Source organism: Homalodisca vitripennis, chromosome 2 (assembly GCF_021130785.1).
Source record: "Homalodisca vitripennis isolate AUS2020 chromosome 2, UT_GWSS_2.1, whole genome shotgun sequence".
Lineage (NCBI taxonomy): Eukaryota > Metazoa > Arthropoda > Insecta > Hemiptera > Cicadellidae > Homalodisca > Homalodisca vitripennis.
In genome coordinates, this window is record NC_060208.1 from 225,348,828 (window position 1) to 225,369,763 (window position 20,936).

The 20,936-nt window shown below is 32.9% G+C and overlaps 1 protein-coding gene across 1 annotated transcript in view; it reads left to right on the forward strand.

The window, feature by feature from the left end:
- Window positions 1-20,936, forward strand: part of LOC124355448 (dnaJ homolog subfamily C member 13) — a 102,402-nt gene that overhangs the window by 38,974 nt on the left and 42,492 nt on the right. Inside the window, exons 12-24 of the mRNA XM_046806589.1 lie at window positions 2,826-3,080; window positions 3,163-3,342; window positions 6,705-6,899; window positions 7,043-7,251; window positions 9,506-9,665; window positions 10,233-10,378; window positions 12,409-12,529; window positions 14,674-14,876; window positions 15,614-15,734; window positions 16,346-16,510; window positions 17,260-17,414; window positions 17,502-17,703; window positions 20,017-20,208. Coding sequence (XP_046662545.1) covers window positions 2,826-3,080; window positions 3,163-3,342; window positions 6,705-6,899; window positions 7,043-7,251; window positions 9,506-9,665; window positions 10,233-10,378; window positions 12,409-12,529; window positions 14,674-14,876; window positions 15,614-15,734; window positions 16,346-16,510; window positions 17,260-17,414; window positions 17,502-17,703; window positions 20,017-20,208 — 2,304 coding nt within the window. The remainder of the gene's footprint in view (window positions 1-2,825; window positions 3,081-3,162; window positions 3,343-6,704; window positions 6,900-7,042; window positions 7,252-9,505; window positions 9,666-10,232; window positions 10,379-12,408; window positions 12,530-14,673; window positions 14,877-15,613; window positions 15,735-16,345; window positions 16,511-17,259; window positions 17,415-17,501; window positions 17,704-20,016; window positions 20,209-20,936) is intronic.

Below are 20,936 nucleotides of genomic sequence, written 5' to 3' on the forward strand. Positions count from 1 at the left end.
TTCAAGGTCAGGAGATCCACACTTAGAATTATATTGAAATGTTACTTCCTTATTATTCGACTATTTTTATTCTAAATTATCTTTTACTACTTCATTTTCCTTTATTTTTTATTATTTTTATTTTTTTTTTTTAATTTTTTTAATTATATTTTTATTTTTTTTGTTATATTATTTTATTATTATATATTTTATTTTTATTTTTTATATTTATTATTTTTTTTTTTATATTCTTCTAAATTTATTAATTTTTTATTTAATTATTATTTTTTAATTTATTTTTTTTTTTTATTCTTATTTTAATGCTTCCCCCAACAAAAAAGAAAAAAAAAAAAATAAAAATAAAAAAAAAAAAAAAAAATAAAAAAAAAAAAGAAAAAACAAAAAAGAAAAAAAAGGAAAATATAAAGAAAAAAAAAAAAAAAAAAAAAAAAGAAAAAAACCACATTAAAAAAAAAAAAAAAAGAAAAAAAAAAAAAAACAAACAACCCTCCAAAAAAAAAAAAAACCTAAAAAAAAAAAAACAAAGAAAAAAAAAAAAAATAAAAAATATAAATAAAAAAATAAAAAATAAAAATAAAAAAAAAAAAAAAAAAAAAAATAACTCCTATAAACAATTGCTCCCTCCCTAACCAAAAAAAAAAAATAAAAAAAAAAAACAAAAAAAAAAAAAAAAAAAAAAAAAAAGTAACAGAAACAATACATAAAAAAAAAAAACAAAGTATACCCAGATATCCCTCCCACACGCCAAAAAAAAAAAAAAAAAAAAAAACAAAACGTTCTAAGGTCCTCTCCATGTAGCCCAAAATATGTGATACAGTTGCTATCTTGAAGTGTTTGGGATGCTGTTGCTTTCAAGTTTGTTATGGGAGCTTGTTAGTTACAGTGCTTCACTGTATGAAGCTTCATCCGTAAATGTTTAGATGTAAAAAATTATTTCAATGGTTGTCCAATTTTGAAGACTTGTATGGCAGATTTAAGTTTTTGTGTATTTCCTTGTTAATTGTATTGCATAGTTAACTTCTTGAAGGAACACATCATGAAATGTACAGGCTACAACAGATTTCATTCCAAGTGTTTGAGGGCTCGTCTGCAGCTTTCTTTGTGAGTTACAGTCCAGGCAGACATCTGATAGCTCTCTTCTGATGTTTTCTCAAGATTGGTGTTTGGTATTAACCTCCCGTACTGCCAAGCCAAATCGTATATGGGATTCAAACGTGCACAATATCCAGTCTTTTCTGTTTCTTCTGTTACTAACTACGTAATTCTGCATATAACATAAATCCCTGAGAATAATGTTTTGCCGTAGTTAGTCAACATGAGGTGTCCAGTTTTTAATTTTGCCATACTATGATGCCTAAGAAGTTTAGTGAGGGATTACTTCCTAGCCAGGTAGTCAAGATCCAAGATATCTGTGTTTTGGTAGTAAAATTATTCATTTGTACTGTTTTTTCACATTTAAAACTAAATCATTAGAGGTAAAGCAAATTGTTTTTGGGTGGTTGTAAAGTGTTGTATTTGTGTTTTCTATTTGCGTTAGTCTATTGATGTACATGCTATTGGGAGGACTGGTGTCATCCGCATACATACCTGTACGGAGCCATCTTGTAACCAGTCGTCAATGTTCATTGTGAGCAACAAGACTGGGCCTAGGCCTAGCGCCTGATCCCTGAGACACACCCCCTTTGTTCAACCTTTGAACTCTGATTGACCTTCATCAAGGGTTTGCAGCCTTGTGAAGCTGTTGATTTCTACAAGCTGCTTAGTATTGCTCAATTTGCTCTGAATCCAGTATTATATTTCTGTTCTTCTATACCCATATTCCTCGGCTTTTGAAGTAAGTGGACTGTGGTTTGTAACAGTCAAAAGCTTTGCTGAAATCAAGGAACAGTCTGGTTACTGTGCAGGCCCTTCTACACTGTCCTGCTTTTAGAATCCAATGTTGTTAGCTTGTTGAAAGATTGGTGATGTTTGACATGATGTATCAGATTTACAAGCACAATCTTTTCATAAATTTTGGAGATAGTTAAAATCAGAGAGATAGGTTTGGTGCCTAGTGTTGGCTGCTGCTTCGCTTTTTATATTTTGGATAGATTATTGAAATTTTAAAATTAACTGGGAAAATTCCTTGTTAGAATGGACTTATTTATGGAATTCAGTAAGAGAGGGGAGGCAAATCATTTTTTTTTCAGATTTAATCATTTTAGCTTGGTATTTCATCTATGCCCAGATTAGGTTTTTTTTGATTTAATAATATCTAATGGCCTTTCTTCCATATAATTTTGGGTTACATGTGGGAAGAAAAATCCATCCAAGTCCTACTCTGCTTTAAATTCTGGTTAATTGGAAGGTGAAGTTAATTTGTTTATTGTTTTGTATTGTTCTATTGTACCACTGTAATAAATAAGTTTGTTAAAGCAGTTGCTACTTTATATTGCTTCTTTGATTGTGTTTACTATTAATTGCAATGAACCTTGTTGTCTGGATTGCAGCTCGCCTTAATCTTCATCATTTAATACCTTTTCAAAGAGCTTTGAACTTATTTTATGCTCTGTCAATGTGAACTGCTGTACAATCTCTTCTCAATGTTTTCAATTTCTGGCCATAGTCTTTTCTTGGCTGCTGTTTCTGTCCTGAAATAAATGCTAACACATTCCTTTCTATTCACAGCTATACTTCAAAGCTTGTTAAAAAATACTCATAAGTATGTTTTGTTGAATTGTTAGTAAGGAAATAACAACTGCAAAAAGAAAAATGTAGACTCCTGTTAGTTTTTACCCTAAAATTTTATTCATAGTTTCAAAAATTATAACACCTGTCTGTTACAGCATACATCGCTGACGGTACTGAAGGGTGCAGGGCTGGTGATGCGGGCGGTGGTAGAGGAGGGAGAGGCTACAGTGGCCAGCAAGATGCAGGAACTGGCACTATGTGAGGGGGCACTCCCGAGGCACCTGCTCATCGCTCTGTTCACCAACAGCTCTGAGCAGCGACACCTGGCACACAGGCAACTCAGCAGACACCTTGTGGGGCTCTGGGTCACCGGAAACCCTGACGCCTTGGATCTTCTGCACCGCTGTATGGTGAGTAAGTTGTCCAGCCGATGTCTAACATATTATTTGGTAATATTGTCTCATACCGATCTTTCAATTGGTAATTGCACAGCCCATAGGTTTACTGCAGTACCTGGAGAGCAAGGACAAGGTGCCTGATGGGGAAGCTGAGGATGTGCTGCAGATCCGTGATAACCTCAAGCTGGCATTGGATCATGCAGCGAAGACGCAACGCAACAATATAGCCATCAAGCTTGAGAGACACAGAAAAATACTGGAGAAACATGTGGAGGTAGGATTCATACGATATTAGTCGGTCATTTGACTCAATAGTACTGCTTACATTAGTTATAGGATGTAGTTCCATCTTGTCTGGGAGTATGTTATTTGGTTTGTACTAGTGACGGAAAAATCCAATATGCTCAAATTTTAGATCTGATTCCGAATCTAAAAAATCGATTCCCAATTCTCAAATTTCGAATCCTAATAGCTTTTTATAGCCTACTTGTGATTCAAATAAAATCATAATCAATTACTCAAATTTTTAAACTTTTTGAGACAGTCTGATAACAAAAAGTAATCCAAGAATACCATTCTATTAAAGGAACTTACGAATTGAGGATCAGGGAAATAGCTATATGTTAACAACTAAGTTATATTCCCTATTTTCTATTTTAGTTTGTTGGATTATAATTTGGGCTTTCGGAATTTATGCCTTAAAAATATGGGCATAATTTGCATCATATATAAAACTTAAATAGTTGAAAAATTTCAAACTTTGCCTAGCCATAATAAAATATGGTGAGATATAAAAATATATATATATCAGAAATATTTATTTCCAGAACAACTACACAAATTGTGAGGTAAGTAAACAATGTGCAGCTGTCTGTTTGCTTCCAATCGACTGGCATCCGCAAAAAGATGCAGCAGACTTACAGCGATGAATGAACATTAATATAATAGAATTGCAAATACAATATTACTTAGAAAACTACCATAATTTCTTGATTAGGTTATCTATCTACAATTTTTTATACATAAAGTATAACAAAAACACGTTTTGACGATCAGTAACATGTGTGCTGCCGATCAGGTGATAAATCAATGACATGGTGAATCCCCGCAGATTCAATTGTTAAATACCATTAAACTACTCTTCTAGAATCTAAGTCTTTGTTCAAGATTTGTGGTTTTGAGATTCAGGATATGGCTTCCACACATCACTAGTTTGTGCCCTATACTTTCTTTTTATACTATTAAAAAGTTCATAGGCATATTTTATGTACTGTGTTTCTAAATTACTTTCAATTTAAAAATGGACATGAGGTATAAAATAATGTTTTGAGTCGTAAAATAAAAAAATAACATCTTAAGCTATTATATGTAGAAAATGAACCTCTTAATACATTTAATTGGTTAGTTGTTTAATGTATAAGAAACCATGTTTTTCCATTAAATAAAACTTTTTGATAGCTTGTGATTTTAAGTATATTTTCGCTTTAGTTAAAATCACCTTTTGTTACTGGGGCTACTTGTTTGTATTAGGAACATAAGTCTATACTGTACTACATTTGTGGATGAATATTTAAATAAATAAAATGAATACAAATTTATTATTCAATGAGATAAACATTACTATTCAATAGTTTACATTTGTAGTGAAACCAAAATATATTCAAACTCAAAAAGTAATAGAGTATATAGTAACATTTATACTAGTTATTTATACATGATAGAATATAATAACATTTGCACTAGTTATCTATACACAATAGAATATAAGAACATTTGTAATAGTTATTTATACAAGTGGTAAGGTAAGGAAGGAACAGAACAATGAGTCTTTTTGTTTGGCTACATTATGAGGTGAATCTTGTAGCTATCTCAGTTCAAATATTATTCTCTATTAATTTTTTTATTTGGTTTAATTAAAATTATACATTTCTACAAACAGCAACAATTTGTCAATTCAATAAGTAAACACAGTGATGGTTGTCTCTATAAGTGCTGAATTTTATGTTTTATTGTGTTTATGTGTGTTAAATTTGTAATTTTATAAATTTATGAACATTTTCGCTCATAATTTCTATAACAAGATTATTAAATTATATTACTGGAAAAAGGAAATTTATAATATTTGACATTACTAAACCAACATTAAATAATATAATAGATATATATTTTTTTAATTTAAAATTTTCTTAATAATGGTTGTTTAAATAATAGTTTTTCAAAGCAGACATTTTAAAAGAAAAGAACAAAATTAGAAGTAAGAAAACATTTCATGAAATAATTTACAAATAAAATTCCTGTAAAATTTTGCACTTATATTAAATTGGCAATACAAATAAATGTAGGCCTAGTTTTAAGTTATTTAAAAAATGCTTTGGAAAATTGTATGTAAATTTTATTAGCATACTAAATTATATTATTTAGCTATTCTTTATATTATGGCAGTTTCAGTTCATTCTTTTAAGGGGACAGGGTAGGGCCTATCTAAACAATGTTAAATTGACCAAACATTTGCACACATTTCTCAATAACCATAACAGATATCCCAATGAAATTTGTTCACAATAATAATTATACTATTGTACAATATTTAACAGAAGGAATTTAAAAAATATTTAAAAAAATTTATTTTTTTGATTTTTTTATAAACTGCAACAAAAACATTGTTTTTAGCTTAATATTTAATATTTTCTTTTTTTCTAGAATGAATATTGATAAAATCTCTTGTTAAACCATACAACTAAGTTAGTTTTATATGTGATAAAAATTTCAGAGCTTTAAACCTCTCCAATGCTGAGAAAAGTGTGCAAATGTATTTAAAAATGTAAGTTTCGGAAATCGCAAAAAACACCAAGAAAGACAGTGTTTTAATGGTAAATACATGAATTTAACGTAAACTTACTTTTAATGCATCCCATAACCATAGCTGGGGTCATCAGGATCCACTTCCACATCTTCAATTTTCATTTTTTTTATGTCTTCTCATTTGTCTAGCCTTCTTTGTGATCTCTAACACTTGTTTTTGCACAAAGTATACTCGGTCCTTATCCAACCTTTTCATAGCTTCAATTGTGTTTAGGCCTATTTTCATTTTACATTTTTTCATAGTTTCACATTTGGCAATGTAAACCATCATTAAAACATGAAATTGCATCATAAATGCCAAAATGCAATGTTTTATTAGCTACAAAGACAGTTTTGGGAATGCGGTTCCAAATAACATTGTTCACGCTCTCATTTGGATTTTGGGTTTTCCCATGAACACATTTTTTAGTAGATCTGCTTTGGCTAGGTCATTAAAAATAGGTTTAATCTCCTTCATAACGACTGCAGGTAGTGCCTTTTTATGGGAAAAATGTTGTTGGTTCGCAACTGCCTTTTGGTACTTGCACCACGATTGCTGGCAAAATCAGTGCGTGCAATGTCCACAAATATCGTAAATAAACATGACTTACATATAGATATATATATATATATATATTGTATTATATATCAAAATGTTCAGAATACTTCAGAGAACAAGAAAAAACAATAAAATGATTTTCGAAAAAAATATTTTTTTTGCTTACCCTGAATTAGATACAGAAATATTACTATTACTTCATGTCGGATTTTAACACTAATTTGGTATTGACACAGCATGTCCTGCTTCACTGGGGGAAAACATCATTGAGCAGTACGCTGGGCATCGAAAAGAAGGAAGATAAACCAAGAGACCGACCTATAGTTCTCCGAAAGAGACGCGAGAGAGTGAAGATTGAATCCAACTGGGCTCTCTTCTATTACATGTTCAACCACGACCACAAAATGGCCAACCTCATTTGGAATCATAAGGTCAGAATATAATACCATAGAAAGTCAGGATGTAATAGCGTAGAATAGAAACAATATTAACTGGTGTTATTTGCAAACTAAATTGTAATGTAAATTTTGTGACCGTTTTCAACATCCATGATAATCGGTTGTGTATTGTTCAGACGAGAGAAGAATTACGGGAGGCTTTGGAGAAGGAAGTACGTCTTTTCACTTCCGACAGAGACTTACCAGGGAACACTCTAATTGCGTGGAACCACAGTGAGTTTGAGGTTTTCTACAACTCGCTCAGTGATGAGGTTTCTATTGACGGTTACTACCTCAACTTGCTACTGGAGAGAAATTCTGTACCCGACTCGCTCACCAAAGATGCGTGAGTAAACAGTTGCAATGTTTTCGTAAAGCTATAGCATTTTGTCATAAAGGAGAATTGTCTATTTTACAAATATTTGACAGGATTATGTGTATTATTAACACAGACATTTGATAGAGAAATTTCTATACCGCTTCAGGTTGCGTTGGTAAGGTCGATATTTGGCAGGTATAAGTGACAACAATTTCTTGCTTCTTGTTAAAACACAAAATCATGTAATTTATTAATTTTTATTTATCACATATTTGTATATTCTTATTTTTGTTACTTTTTAGTTTTAAGTTGAGCCATGAAACTTTAAGTCAAGTACTGTGCTGTGTGTGATAGTAAGATTAAAGTGATCAAAAGGGTTTGCAGTGACGATCAAGCATATCTTAATTCAATTCAATTCAATATTCCTTTATTGATTTAGTACACAATTTGTGCACTGATTAATGTGACACCATTTTAGCCTAAATTAAAATATTAAATTAAACATAATAAATTAAAATATAACACATTAACCCTCTCACCGCCAGAAGCCTATATTTAGGCTTTGGACAGAATTGAATTGACCACCAAGAGCCTATATAAAGCCAAGCTCTGCATGAGCATTAAACACAGAGCCTATATATAGGCTTGTGACCATTTTGCTTATTAAAAAATTATTTTCTATTAAATTTTGATGAAACTGATGCCATTGTTTTTGGGGAGGAATTGGGCTGTTAGATATGGTGTCCCTCAGGGATCGATTTTGGGCCCTCTTCTGTTCCTATGCTATATAAATGATGTAGGGAGCGCACTCACGCGTGCACCCCAAAATAATCTGTGTCTTTATGCAGATGACTCAAATCTTAAAGTAGCAGCCAATACTGTTGAACAGGTTGAGATAATAAGTTTCATTGAATTAGAAAATATTGGAACTTTCTTTAAGCAGCACAACTTAATGTTAAATGCTCAAAAAACTAACTTTGTGAGATTTAAAACACACAACAACATACAGATATCCGAACCATTAATTACGTACAACTCAGAAGAAATTGAGAGTAAAAAAAGCAAAAAATTTCTCGGCCTAACAATAGATCAACATTTAAGCTGGGACAAACATGTGGATAAAATATTATCAAAATTAAGCTCGGGGATATTTTCTCTTTATAGGATGTCGTTTTTTTGTAACCAAAAAACACTAAGAAATATATATTTTGCAAATTTCCACTCTCATTTATCTTTTGGAATATGTCTCTTTGGTGCAACGACAAAAACAAATATGGATAAAATTCTTAAACTGCAAAAAAGGGCAATTAGAATTATATTGAGACTAGATTACAATGAAACAGTAAAGGAGAAATTTAAAGAATTACAAATTCTAACAATATATGGCCAATATATTTTTGACACGATTCTAATTGCAAAAAAATAATCAAATAACTAATGAATTAAATCTTGAACCTCATCCATACAACACCAGAAATAAAAAATACATTGTAACAACTCATCACAATTTAAAGTATTATGAGAAAAAACTATCATACATGGGGCTGAAATTTTTTAAACATCTACCCACTAGTATAAAAAATTTAACTAATCTGAGAATATTCAAAAACACAGTTAAATGTTTTTTGATAAACAAGGCATTGTATTCTTTGGAGGAGTACTTTCCCACCTCCTCGTAGATTTAGATGTACTTGTATTAGTAGTTTTAAGATGTACAGACTGTGTGTCTTTGGACACTATTCAATTGTATACTTAGTGTATATATCTGATAAATAAAGATTTTTTTGATTTGATTTGTTATAATATAATAAATTTCTTTGGCCTGTTTCATTTCTTAATATAGTATACAAGTTCTGATAACTCAAGATATTTGTAAGGCAGTGGCCAACACATCATGGATGCTGGTTATTTGCTTGGGGGGTCAAAGGGTTAAATATATAAGGTTTATTTATAATAATTTAAATAAATAAAGGTTTAAATAAGGGGTGAATTAACAAATTCAGGTGTAAAAAATTTACAATTTTTGGGCAAGTGTGCACATTGAGCCTTTCATAAAAAAAGTATTTTTATACCTAATGAACGCATTATGTGTTTACTTTTTCTACCCCATCACACTAAAATGTTATCTGGATGTCCCCCCGATTTTTAATCAACCCTATATTCAAACTTATTTTTTTCAAATATCTGAATATTTAATTCTTGTCTTGCAAACTAACACAGGATCTAAACCTCACTTATAATTCTTGTGGTGTGACTTAGACTAGATGTAATGTTACAACAGACGAAAGTTTTTCAACAACCTTTACCACCGGTTTCTGATCAACACCCGGATGGAAATGAAGTACACCTGTCTGCAGGTGATGACAGTCGTATATGGTCACTACCACGAGGACATTGGACCCTTCAGTGATACTAGATACATTGTCACCATGCTGGACAAGGTCAGTAAAGAGAGTATAGATTATAATACAAGCGTTATAATAAAGACAGGAAGTTGTTTTGTTTGAAACCTTCTGTAAATATATCAGTGGTTGCAGACACAACCTCATGGTCCAAAATCCTGACCTGTTCTTAGCCTATTCTGCCACAACAGCATTCTACACAACTATTGTTTCCAAAAATATGAGTTTTCTAAAAAAAAAAACAAAAATAACAAAGATAAAGAGGTTTTACATTAGCTAATCATATATTTAACTGCTAACGGAACATCATAGTTCAGTCCATTGATATGACTGTTTGGGTTTTCATAACCGATTAAAGTAGTATTTTTCAACGCATTTTATTTACATTGTGTTATTCGACAGCTGCTCAACATACGTTCAATTCTTAAACTCTGTCAATATTGACTAATATTACCAAATACATAAACATTTCCGACATAGCTACTGAACGGTTGTTTTTACAAGGGATGAACGTGTTAATATTGTAATTTAATTGTTAAAACATACACATCCATTCATAAGTTTGTGAAGTTGAAGTAGAGTATTAGTGAGCTGTTGTGTCTGCAGTGTGCTGACCGCATGGAGAGAGACAGGTTGGTGCTGTTCATCGAAAAACTGATCCTTAACAAGCAGAACGTGAAGACTCTGCTGGACGCTCACGGTGTACAGACTCTGCTGGATCTGGTTACTCTAGCCCACCTTCACACATCCAGGTCAGTGGACTTCTTTATTCCTGTGGTTGTACATTTTTTGTTCATTTAGGACAAGAAGCTAAAGACGTAATCTCATGTATAATGTAAGCTTATTTTTAATCAGATTTTCAATAAAGTTTAATTTCTTTTGGCAACTGTTCCAGACTGATGAAATTTTGATTCTTCAAACAATAAAAATCTGAAACAAAACCTCACTGAACATCTTTTTGTACTCAATTAGAAGTACAAATCATCATCATCATCAATTCATATATATATTTGATTAAATTACTTTCATTCTGAAGAATAATGACTTGTTCAAATGTATAAATTAAATTCATGACCACATAGATTGAGCAAATCTTTATAAAATCAATAAGTGGACATTTAGTGAAAATACTTAAACAAAATTTTTATAAGTGGTTACTCAATAATCCTCTTTAATCTTTAAATAAATTTGTCCTAATGTCTGTGATCAATTTTTTAATTATTAAGAATTTAGTTTTTATACTGTGCAACTGTGCTTAATTATTTACATTAATAAATAATTAAACACAGTGTTTTATTAATAAATAAATTTGTGTTTTGTTTGTATATGTATAACTTGTTATATTTCTATTGTTGTTTTAGTCTTTATTTTTCATAGGAATTAAATTTGTGAGATTTTATTAGCAAAATTTGTTTAACTGTTTTTATTTATTGACTTATTTGTCATAACTTTAAGTATTTTTATATTATTTATTTAAGTAGGTTAGTGACGTGGTAATTTGAATGACTCTGTCAATGCGTATGTTAGCCTAAATGACAATACAGATATTCTTATTGCTCTAAAAGACCTTTGTGCATGCTACTGAAGTGACAGGATATTCAGGATGGGTAAGGTCAAGAGTGAGGGCCGCCTCCTGCCAAGATCCTGTATTAAATCCACCATGAGGAGGAATAAAGGCCACTTTCTCCATATCACCTTGGAAGAAGGGGATAGCCAGCTCAGTTACATTCTCTTACAGTCAGATTTGCCAGACGTAAGAAAAAGAAAATTAGTGTTGTACCCATTGTAGACATTACTGACAGGTATAAATCAGCCAGAATTTAACCCATTGCGGATCACTGACGAGCTGGGCTCGTCACGCGGCGGCCGGGCCTAACAGCACGATGACAAGCTCAGGTCGCAAAAGCGGTCTGCTTTTAAGTTTCCCTCCAAATAGTTCTATTAAAGTCTGATAGATCGGACGATCGTCTTCACTTGTCAACTAAGAGTGTTTAACAACGGTCTACGTTTAGAGTTTTCAAAAGTTCTATAACTATCCTACAGATCGCAGTTGTATGTCGAAGTTGAAAAATCATTCATATGAGTTTACTCTCTGCTTTTTAGCGCTTCTGATTGGGTGTTTTCCTAAGTTGTTATTATAATACTTTTGAGGTTAGTGACACAACTAAACGACGCAGACGTACATATTGGCGGGTTTAGTCTAGACTATGGCGCGGATGTTGTAATCGCTTCGCCCGAGCCGCTTTATTTAGACTATGATTCAGACATTATCCCTGCCACCCCGGAACCTTACTCGCGTGTTATCGTTCCTACATCACGGATACCCCAGCAGGTCCTTGTTCCATCTGAACGAAACCTTCACAGCTGAATATTCTAGTATACAATAGCGAGCGATACGATGTGGCGCACCATTGCTGTTCGTTCGGGCCGCTGACCGTAAATTAATTCGTGCCTGCTGGTGCCCGCGCGCAAAAACAATACGATCCGCAATGGGTTAACCCTTCTGTGGAGATGGTTACATTTGATGTTCAGTGAATTTAAAGATCGACCAAGGAAAGGCAAGTTGACAGAAAGGTTAATATTAATGTAATTTATTTTTCTTAAATGTGTCTCGTGTCTGCTTTCTTGTTAATGCAAAACAGAGAAACCGGATCTGCAATTGTATGAATACAACTGTACTTATGTGACAAATGCCTTACTGTCAGAATTTTGAGCAGTATCGTATCTGAAGAACTCATTTATGGTAAATGGTCAGAGAATCTTTACAGAGTGTGTGTTACAGGGCTGTGGTGCCGACCCAGACCAACGTGATTGAGGCAGGCCACGCCATGGCGCAAGACAATGAGAAGGAATGGTACTACAGTGTTGGGACAGAGAAGAAAGGACCTTACACTTTTGCAAAGGTACTATTTAGCTAGAAATTTTAATACATTTTTTGTTATTATATGTTTTCAACAGTTTTTAGTCTTATCAGTTGAACTGATACTACTCAACCAACCTTGGGCAAGGTAACCTCCACCATTAACCTACATCCATACTACGAGATCTATTACAAAATAGCTTAACCAACAAGGGTTTCAAATTATTACTTCACCGATCAGCTCTACATCAGAGGGCACCACCAACGTTTGGCTAGGCCTATATTCATTCATCAATAAATCAGATCTACAACACAGTGTTTATGGTTAAGTTGGTCAGAGGTTAAGGAACTGATTCTCATATCAGGTTTTGTGCTTATAGAAGTATTTCTGGGTCAAATTAATTATATATATATATATATTTTTTTTCTTTTTTATCAAGAGAAAAACACTGTAGTCCCCAAACGTAGTCCTAAAGGACCTTTGCACCTCCCTTACATATGTTTACGCCCTCAAAATCTGAGACTTTTACAGAAGCCAATCAAATTTGAGGGCTCCTGTTCTCTGATATTCTTGAGGCTGAAAAGATACGCCCCTAGGAAGTTTTTCCTACTTTTAGATATGACAGTACAGCTTAGCCATATATGTTCCGCTGATTCTTCTGCTTTTTCGGTCAGCTGAATACGTAAAAATATTTTAAAATTCCTTGTGATATAAGTCAAATTTTTATAAGAGTTAAAACATGGGTTTACACTAAGTTCACTATTAAAAAAGTGTCTTACATTGTTATCTATGCAGTATCTTGTATAGAATGTGTTAACTAACATACTCATAGTGTAGAAAGTATTTTATACTGGTTAGTATTAAAATCTTGCATCTATCTCAGTAACCCCCCAATCAATTTACCACAAATTGTTATGGGCTTGGAGAATAGAGGACTAGTACCATTGGAAGGAGACAAACAAGTCTACAAATGACATTGTGAATCAAGTTGGGCTACTGGGAAACTGATAGATTTGCAGAGCAACTAAATATGGCACTGCAGCCAATCTCTTTATTTTTTCATTGATGAAGATATGTTTCTTAAAAGAAAAACACATTCATCATAAGTTTCTAAAAAACAGGCTAATATTTGTTTATTTAAAAACTAGTGTATTAATGCAAGTATTACTGAAAATATTGTAATACAGTTCCATGATTGAAGCAGTGCTATTGAAATAGTTGTTTATTGTTTACAGTTTATGTAATTTTTCTTAACTGTACTAGAAACCTGTAATTCGTGGTTCAGAGGCAAGGCATCATGCCTCTGTAAATTGTGTGGGATTCAGTTACCCATGTTATGTGATAATTACCGATATCATGTTTCCAGGTTGACCTTGAATCTCATTAGTTGATGAACAAAATTAATGCCTCAAATCTGGGATTTTCTCTAACATATCACTTTAATCCAGATTTTAAGAGGTTTCCCGTATTTTATTTTTTTATTTGTAGATTTTTACTTATGTTTGAGAGTACGTTTTTGAGATTATATCAAATGCTTTAAAAAACAGGATAAATTCTACTTAAGTTAATAATGGGTTGAGTACCCATTAACTCTTCACATGCCACTAAAAAATACATTAATTTTCTTATAACACCAAGACAATTAAAAAACCATTTTTTTTTCTTTAAGTTCAAAGTTAATTTTTATTTTATACACCTTTTCAAACTATAAAACAAGATAAATATTTCAAACTAATCACAACACTACCACACAATGAAGAATAATAACGAGATATGTAGTAGACGTGCACTCATGACAACTGAGATAGCAATGATACATGCCACGGATATGTTTGGTTATAGCTCTGTAGGAGATGCAGAACTGATGAGCAGGGGGTCGGATTTAGACAAAAGGCAATCCCCTCTCTCTGCTGCTGAATGAAGATCGTTTATAAATACTTCCTTGGCAACACAGGGTATATCAAAGGCCTTTTATAAACTAAAAATCTCTCCAAGAGACATAATCTATAATATCGGATATAACTGTATTTGGCATTTTGGTCAAAGTCTACCATTCTAATATATCCGGAAGGGTTAAATGGCACATTGACTGCAGTGGATTCCACTTAACCAAGGTGTTATCTAGATATTATACAGACTTGAGTTATTCTGTGTAGTATAATCTGTGTTTGTGTGTGACGGCACAGATGAAGGAACTGTGGGCCAGTGGAGAACTGACGCTGAAGACCAAGTGCTGGGCCCAGGGGTTGGACTCGTGGCGACTACCACAGAACATACCACAGATCAAGTGGTGTCTGTTGGCCAAGGGTTCTCCTGTCATGAACGAGTCTGAACTTGCCACCACCATACTTAACATGCTCATCAATATGTGCCAATTCTACCCCAGCAGGTAGGTTACTTGATAAGTTGTATATGACAAATATCTGATACATTTATGAATTGGGAATAATTGTATTGTTATTCCTAGAACTGGGATATGTAGAAAACAAGATAGTTTTTCAGTTAGCCAAGAGATTTATTTGCATAATACTAGAAAAAAATTTGTTTGACTTACCCTCTATTCGCTTGGAGAAACAAAATCAAGTATCTTGTATTTAAAAATACAAATTTTCAATAAACTGCTACAAAAAGCGTGGACTGTCCCTTTTCTCAAATTTAAAACTAAACTTGAAATATGGTCGAAAGCATAGTCTTTCTATTGCAATAAGTTACTGTTATCTGTAAATATTGCTGGTTTGTTTATTTTTATTTATTTATCTGTATAAAACTAAACGATATGTGACCGTCTAAGAGGAATAGCATTTCATATGCTTTAAAATTCAACATGTGTCTTGATAAATAATCAGTTTGTTTAGTTGACAGTCTGTACATTAATTTAAGGCCTAAACTCATACCACCATCGATTTTCTTACCACCAAAAGTATCATTGAGGAGTCATAGAACTCAGCATGTCAGCTTGCAAATATCTTAATCAACAGCTGACATGCTGGGGTATTACAAAATCAAATTGATTGTTTGTACTTATATAGCATATGGGGTTTAAAATCAATACTAGGAAAAGTGTTTAGATATTAAATACACCTTAGCTGATGTAATTTTGTGAACTAATCTGCCACTCGACCACAGAGACGAGGACGGGGCAGTGATCTGGCCGATACCACGTATCAAGCGAGAGCTGAGTGGGCAGCAGTGCTTGCCTCACCTGGTCCAGCTGCTGCTTACATTCGACCCCACGCTTGTCGAGAAGGTGACCGCATTACAAACATTACAGAAATTACAAATAAAAATGTTTGGTATATTTAATGTTAGTTAAAGGTACTTACAATCGTAATTAACTTTTATTTAAATTCAAATTTAAAATTTCTCTATTCAGACATGTAACAGATTACAAGAATAGTGTCACAATAAATCTCAATATAAATTTAACATTCATATATTAAAACATAAAAATCAGTTTGACACTCATTGAAAAAGTAAGATTTGGCTATGTAGCCTTCTACAGAGTAAGTTAAAGCATTTTTACATCAAGGCAGTTATTAGTTAAGGTAATTATTTGGTAATTTAAGGGGATTTTATACATTTCTAAACATACTCAACAATACTTAAAAGTTATTTACATATTGAAACAAAAAAGTCTTCAAAAGAATACAAGGATAACGTTAATAAATTATCTTTAAGTAGTTTTTTTGAATTTTTCATAATTTTGCTCATTTTGAATATTGAGAGGAAGGTTATTTTAAAATTTTGTGCCGATGAAACTAGTTTTCTTTTCATAAAACTTCAGCCTATGTTGTTCCATTTAATTGTACTTCCACTGAAATTACTCTTAGTTGACATTTAATTGGTGTTTTTTTACAGGTGGCAACACTGCTGTGCCTGATCTCAGAATATAACTCACTCGCTGCGAGCCTCTACACTACCGGAGTCTTCTACTTCATACTGATGTACACCGGCTCTAACGTGCTGCCCATCGCCAGGTTCCTGCAGATGACTCACATAAAGCAATCCTTCAGGCTTGACGAGGTACCATCACAACTAGAATATTGATTGATAGTGTACTAAGTATAATAGAGGGGAAAAATCGATAGTGGTTTAAGTCATTTCAGAAAATAGATTTTAGTGTGGAAGAATTTATAATGAAATATCTTTATATATAAAAGAGGTTGTTTGTATAAATATGATATTGATAGACTCAGAAATTATTTGACCGATCATTATGAAAATTTTTATGTATGTGTATTTTTCCACCGAGAAGGTTTATAATTTCTCAAAAAGATCTAAATTAGAAAGCTTTCACTGTTCTTAAACCAGTAAAGTTTAACAAATTGGATAGCATGCTGAATTCAATTTCCCAATCAAGTGATTGGTATGATTTTTCCCATTTTGCAAGATGTCATCTGAAAAATACTATAACAAATTTACTTTGTACTGGGTAGTTTCATATATTTCCAAGAAATGTTATTAAAATTTTGTAATTTTTCATCCAGATAAAAATTATATTCAAGTGTTTAATTACTTTTTGAGAGAGACAAAATTTACTGTGTGTGTTTATCAGACTTGTAGTGCCATACTCTGAAGAATTATTACGTTGAACTACACAGGGAAGCACAACTAAAGTAACAGGAGTTCAAGCACAAGTCTCCATTTTAACTACTGTGCAATTCTGTGACTGTATAAACTAGTTGGTCAGTGGTTAATTTGTGTCAGAGATCAAAGATATTTTAATAAAAATATTATTTGTGAGATTATTGTAAGAAATATATTTTATATAGGTTAATTCATCGGAGCTGATGCAGCGCAGTGTGCTGGGTCAGCTGTTGCCAGAGGCGATGGTGTACTATCTGGAAAATCACGGAGCTGAGAAGTTCGCTCAGATATTTCTGGGCGAGTACGACACCCCAGAGGCCATCTGGAACTCTGAAATGAGGTACTAACGTTTTTTTTATTACTGAAAAATTGTTTCTCAATAAATTACAGAATTGATATAACGAATATGATGTACTGTTGTTTTCAGGAGACTGCTGATAGAGAAGATAGCATTACATTTGGCAGACTTCACGCCAAGGTTGCGTGGCAACAATCGAGCGCAGTACTCGTATATCGCCATACCGGCCGTGCGCTATCCGCAGTTGAAGAGCGAGCTGTTCTGCAACATTTTCTACCTAAGACACTTGTGTGACACCACGCGCTTCCCTGACTGGCCCATCAATCAACCGGTAAGATAGACTAACAAACATACAACTAGATTTAAGTCATTTTTAGAACAATTTGCACTTATGATAGCAGTACCCCTTCTGTTAGTTTTATTACTTGTAACTATGTACATTTGCATTTTTCTTACATTCAAATATGGACTACACTGTCTTCAACTTCACTGTGTTCTAATCTAACACGCTTCTCTAATCTTCATAGGAGAATTTTATCTTGTGTAAACTTCGACAGCCAAACATTACTTTGGGGCTTCCATGTTTTCTCTCCCATTGCATCATGCACTTAGTTCATATTAACACTGCACAATGTACCAACTCACTCTGCCATGTTTACATCAGGCTTCCACATGTTTTTCACTTTTTTTCGAGTATGTTCCAGTATTCAGTAGGTAATGTGTTCCTCATGAAATTATCACAATTTTATCAATTTCAAGTTCGTTTACGAAATGGAATCTATGGTGATCTTATGGTTAAAGTTGTGTACTTAATTTATTTCCGTACATTGAATTGAATTGAAATTGAATTGAATTGAATTGAATTGAATGTTCTGTTAATATGTTTTATCTTTAGTTAGTGGTAGTGAAAAAAAATTAAAATGTGTGTACAAAATGTACTTTCCATCTTACTGTCATAGGGTGTTGTGTATATAAGCAAAATGGGAGAGATGAGATTGGTAATATTCTTTGAATATGTCCTATCATATGAACAACAGATAAATAAGTTGTCTCAACCAATGAGAATCTTGACCAAGTAATCCTTATTACATCATTCTGTCTATTAGTTTTAAACACTTTGATAATGAATAATATTCAGTAGCAAAAGGACATTTTACCTTTAAAAAAGTAAAAGCATGTTCACTTTTTTTTAACATAGTTATTAAAGGATCCCTCTAATTTTTTGTCTTATAAGTGTCTATAGCAGCATTGGTTGCCTGCACCCAAATCCAACTCTTTTGAAACCATATGTTTGTATTGTCAACTGTAGTAGATGGAATGCATGTCTAATAGAATTGAACAGAACAGAAAAATATTTTCCACCAAAGTATCCATATTTTTATATGGGCTAGATTAAAAAAAACTCCATAAATTTTCTTCTCTTAATGCCTGTAAATTCACGTGGAGTGATAGAAAAATTGGTAATTCTAAGCAATATATGGGTCATCCTCGATTTTTCTCATATTACAATATAATGTTCCAATAGTCAATTAGAAGAGGAAATGACTAGAATTTCTTGCCGGAAAGCAGTTATAGAGAGCAGGCAACCGCCAGACGGTCATATATTGCTTAGAGTTACCTATTAGTGATCAGGGGCACTGACGTGATCTGGACTTCAAATTTGGAACTACTCGAGTTAATTTTTTTTTGTAAAAGAGCAAGCAGCGCGAAGCGCTGCGCAGCGGGCAGGCATCGTGCGTGATCCTTTTTTTATTAAAAATTTCTGATAAATTGTTATTACATATTACAATATAATGTAGGTAATGTATGTAAAACAATTTTAAACACATAATTACATGCTGGAAAGCAAAGTAAACCAATATAATCCGCCCAATACAAAATCTCCGTAAAAATTTGGTAAAGGAATCTGTGTCATTCCTTTGGCCTGAATCAATTCAGTATAGACGAAGATCACGCACGATGCTTGCCCGCTGCGCAGCGCTTCGCGCTGCTTGCTCTTTTAGAAAAAAAATTAACTCGAGTAGTTCCAAATTTGAAGCCCAGATCACGTCAGTGCCCCTGATCATTAATAGGTAATTCTCGCGGTTGCCTGCTCCCTATAACTGCTTTCCAGCAAGAAATTCTAGTCATTTCCTTTTCTAATTGACTATTGGAACATTATATTGCAATATGAGTTGCCTGCTCCCTATAACTGCTTTCCGGCAAGAAATTCTAGTCATTTCCTTTTCTAATTGACTATTGGAACATTATATTGTAATATGAGAAAAATCGAGGTTGACCCATATATTGCTTAGAATTACCGAAAAATTTCTACTTTTTCTGTTTTCGGGGATTTGCTTTAAATGGCTATAAATTTGTTTTAAAAAGTATTTCCAATCCAAAATTGATTGTACCACCATAATTATAATCTGACTAGTAATAACAGAGAATTTACATATATTACATAACATTATTTTCCATTTGTATGGATTTGATTTTTTTTTAACTTGTTAGAAATAGTTTGGTTAAAAACTTTGAGAAATTTATTTTCGAATATTTAAAAAATCTTTATGTGTAAGTTACACTTAACATTTTGTGGATAAACTCTTTTTTATCAATAAGCTTTATGAGGGTCTAGAAGTGATTGAGTGGTTTTCTGTGGCAGGTGAGCCTGCTGAAAGATGTGCTGGAGCTGTGGAAAATGGAGGTGGAGAAGAAACCGCCAGAGATGTCTGTAGACGATGCCTACGAGGCACTGGAACTGGCCAGAGGGGAGCATCACGATGACGCATCACTGCGCAAGTCCTACTACAAGTTGGCCCATAAGTACCACCCCGACAAGAACCCTAATGGAAAGGTGAACAGTTACCTTGAGTTGATTTATGACTATTAGACAAGACCTGTTCAAGTTAATTTGTTATAATTTAAATATTTTTCACTGGAATGTTGCGCGGAGGGATTGTGTCACAATAAACATGTGACTAGGAGGTTCAGTTGGGTGGTAGTAATGGATTACTCGTAAGGATATTTGTTATGTTTGAGTTATTATTGGTTCACTTCCGATGATCCAGAGTGTTAACCAATAATTATCAAGAGACAAAAGACAATACATCATTATTTTGCATATATTTTATTATGAGAGCTGGATCTGGTATTTTTTATTACAATCAGCTTTGCAGTCAGCATTAAAGCTGCATCAGAACATCATACGGTACAACAGTCTTGTGTTGTACTGTCACATTATTGTCTGTCCATATTCCAAAATAATGGTTCCCTGCCTCAACGGATCTCTGAATGTGTGTTATCTACTTAGATAGACTGACTGTTTATTTTTAATATTCTTGACAGAGAACAAATCATAAATTTACTGATGGAAATTGTAATATAAAAGTACTGATTGTATAACTCTCCAGGATTAATTTATTTGATTGTAGCATTTCATCTACAGTTAACAATAAAGGAAGAGATTCATAAATCTGAAAACAAAGACCCCCTGCCAGTAGTAATCTTTTAACTTATGTTCCAAAAAACTTAAATCTCATTGTTTCAACTCAAATTTCTAACTATTAAGAATAAAAGAAATGT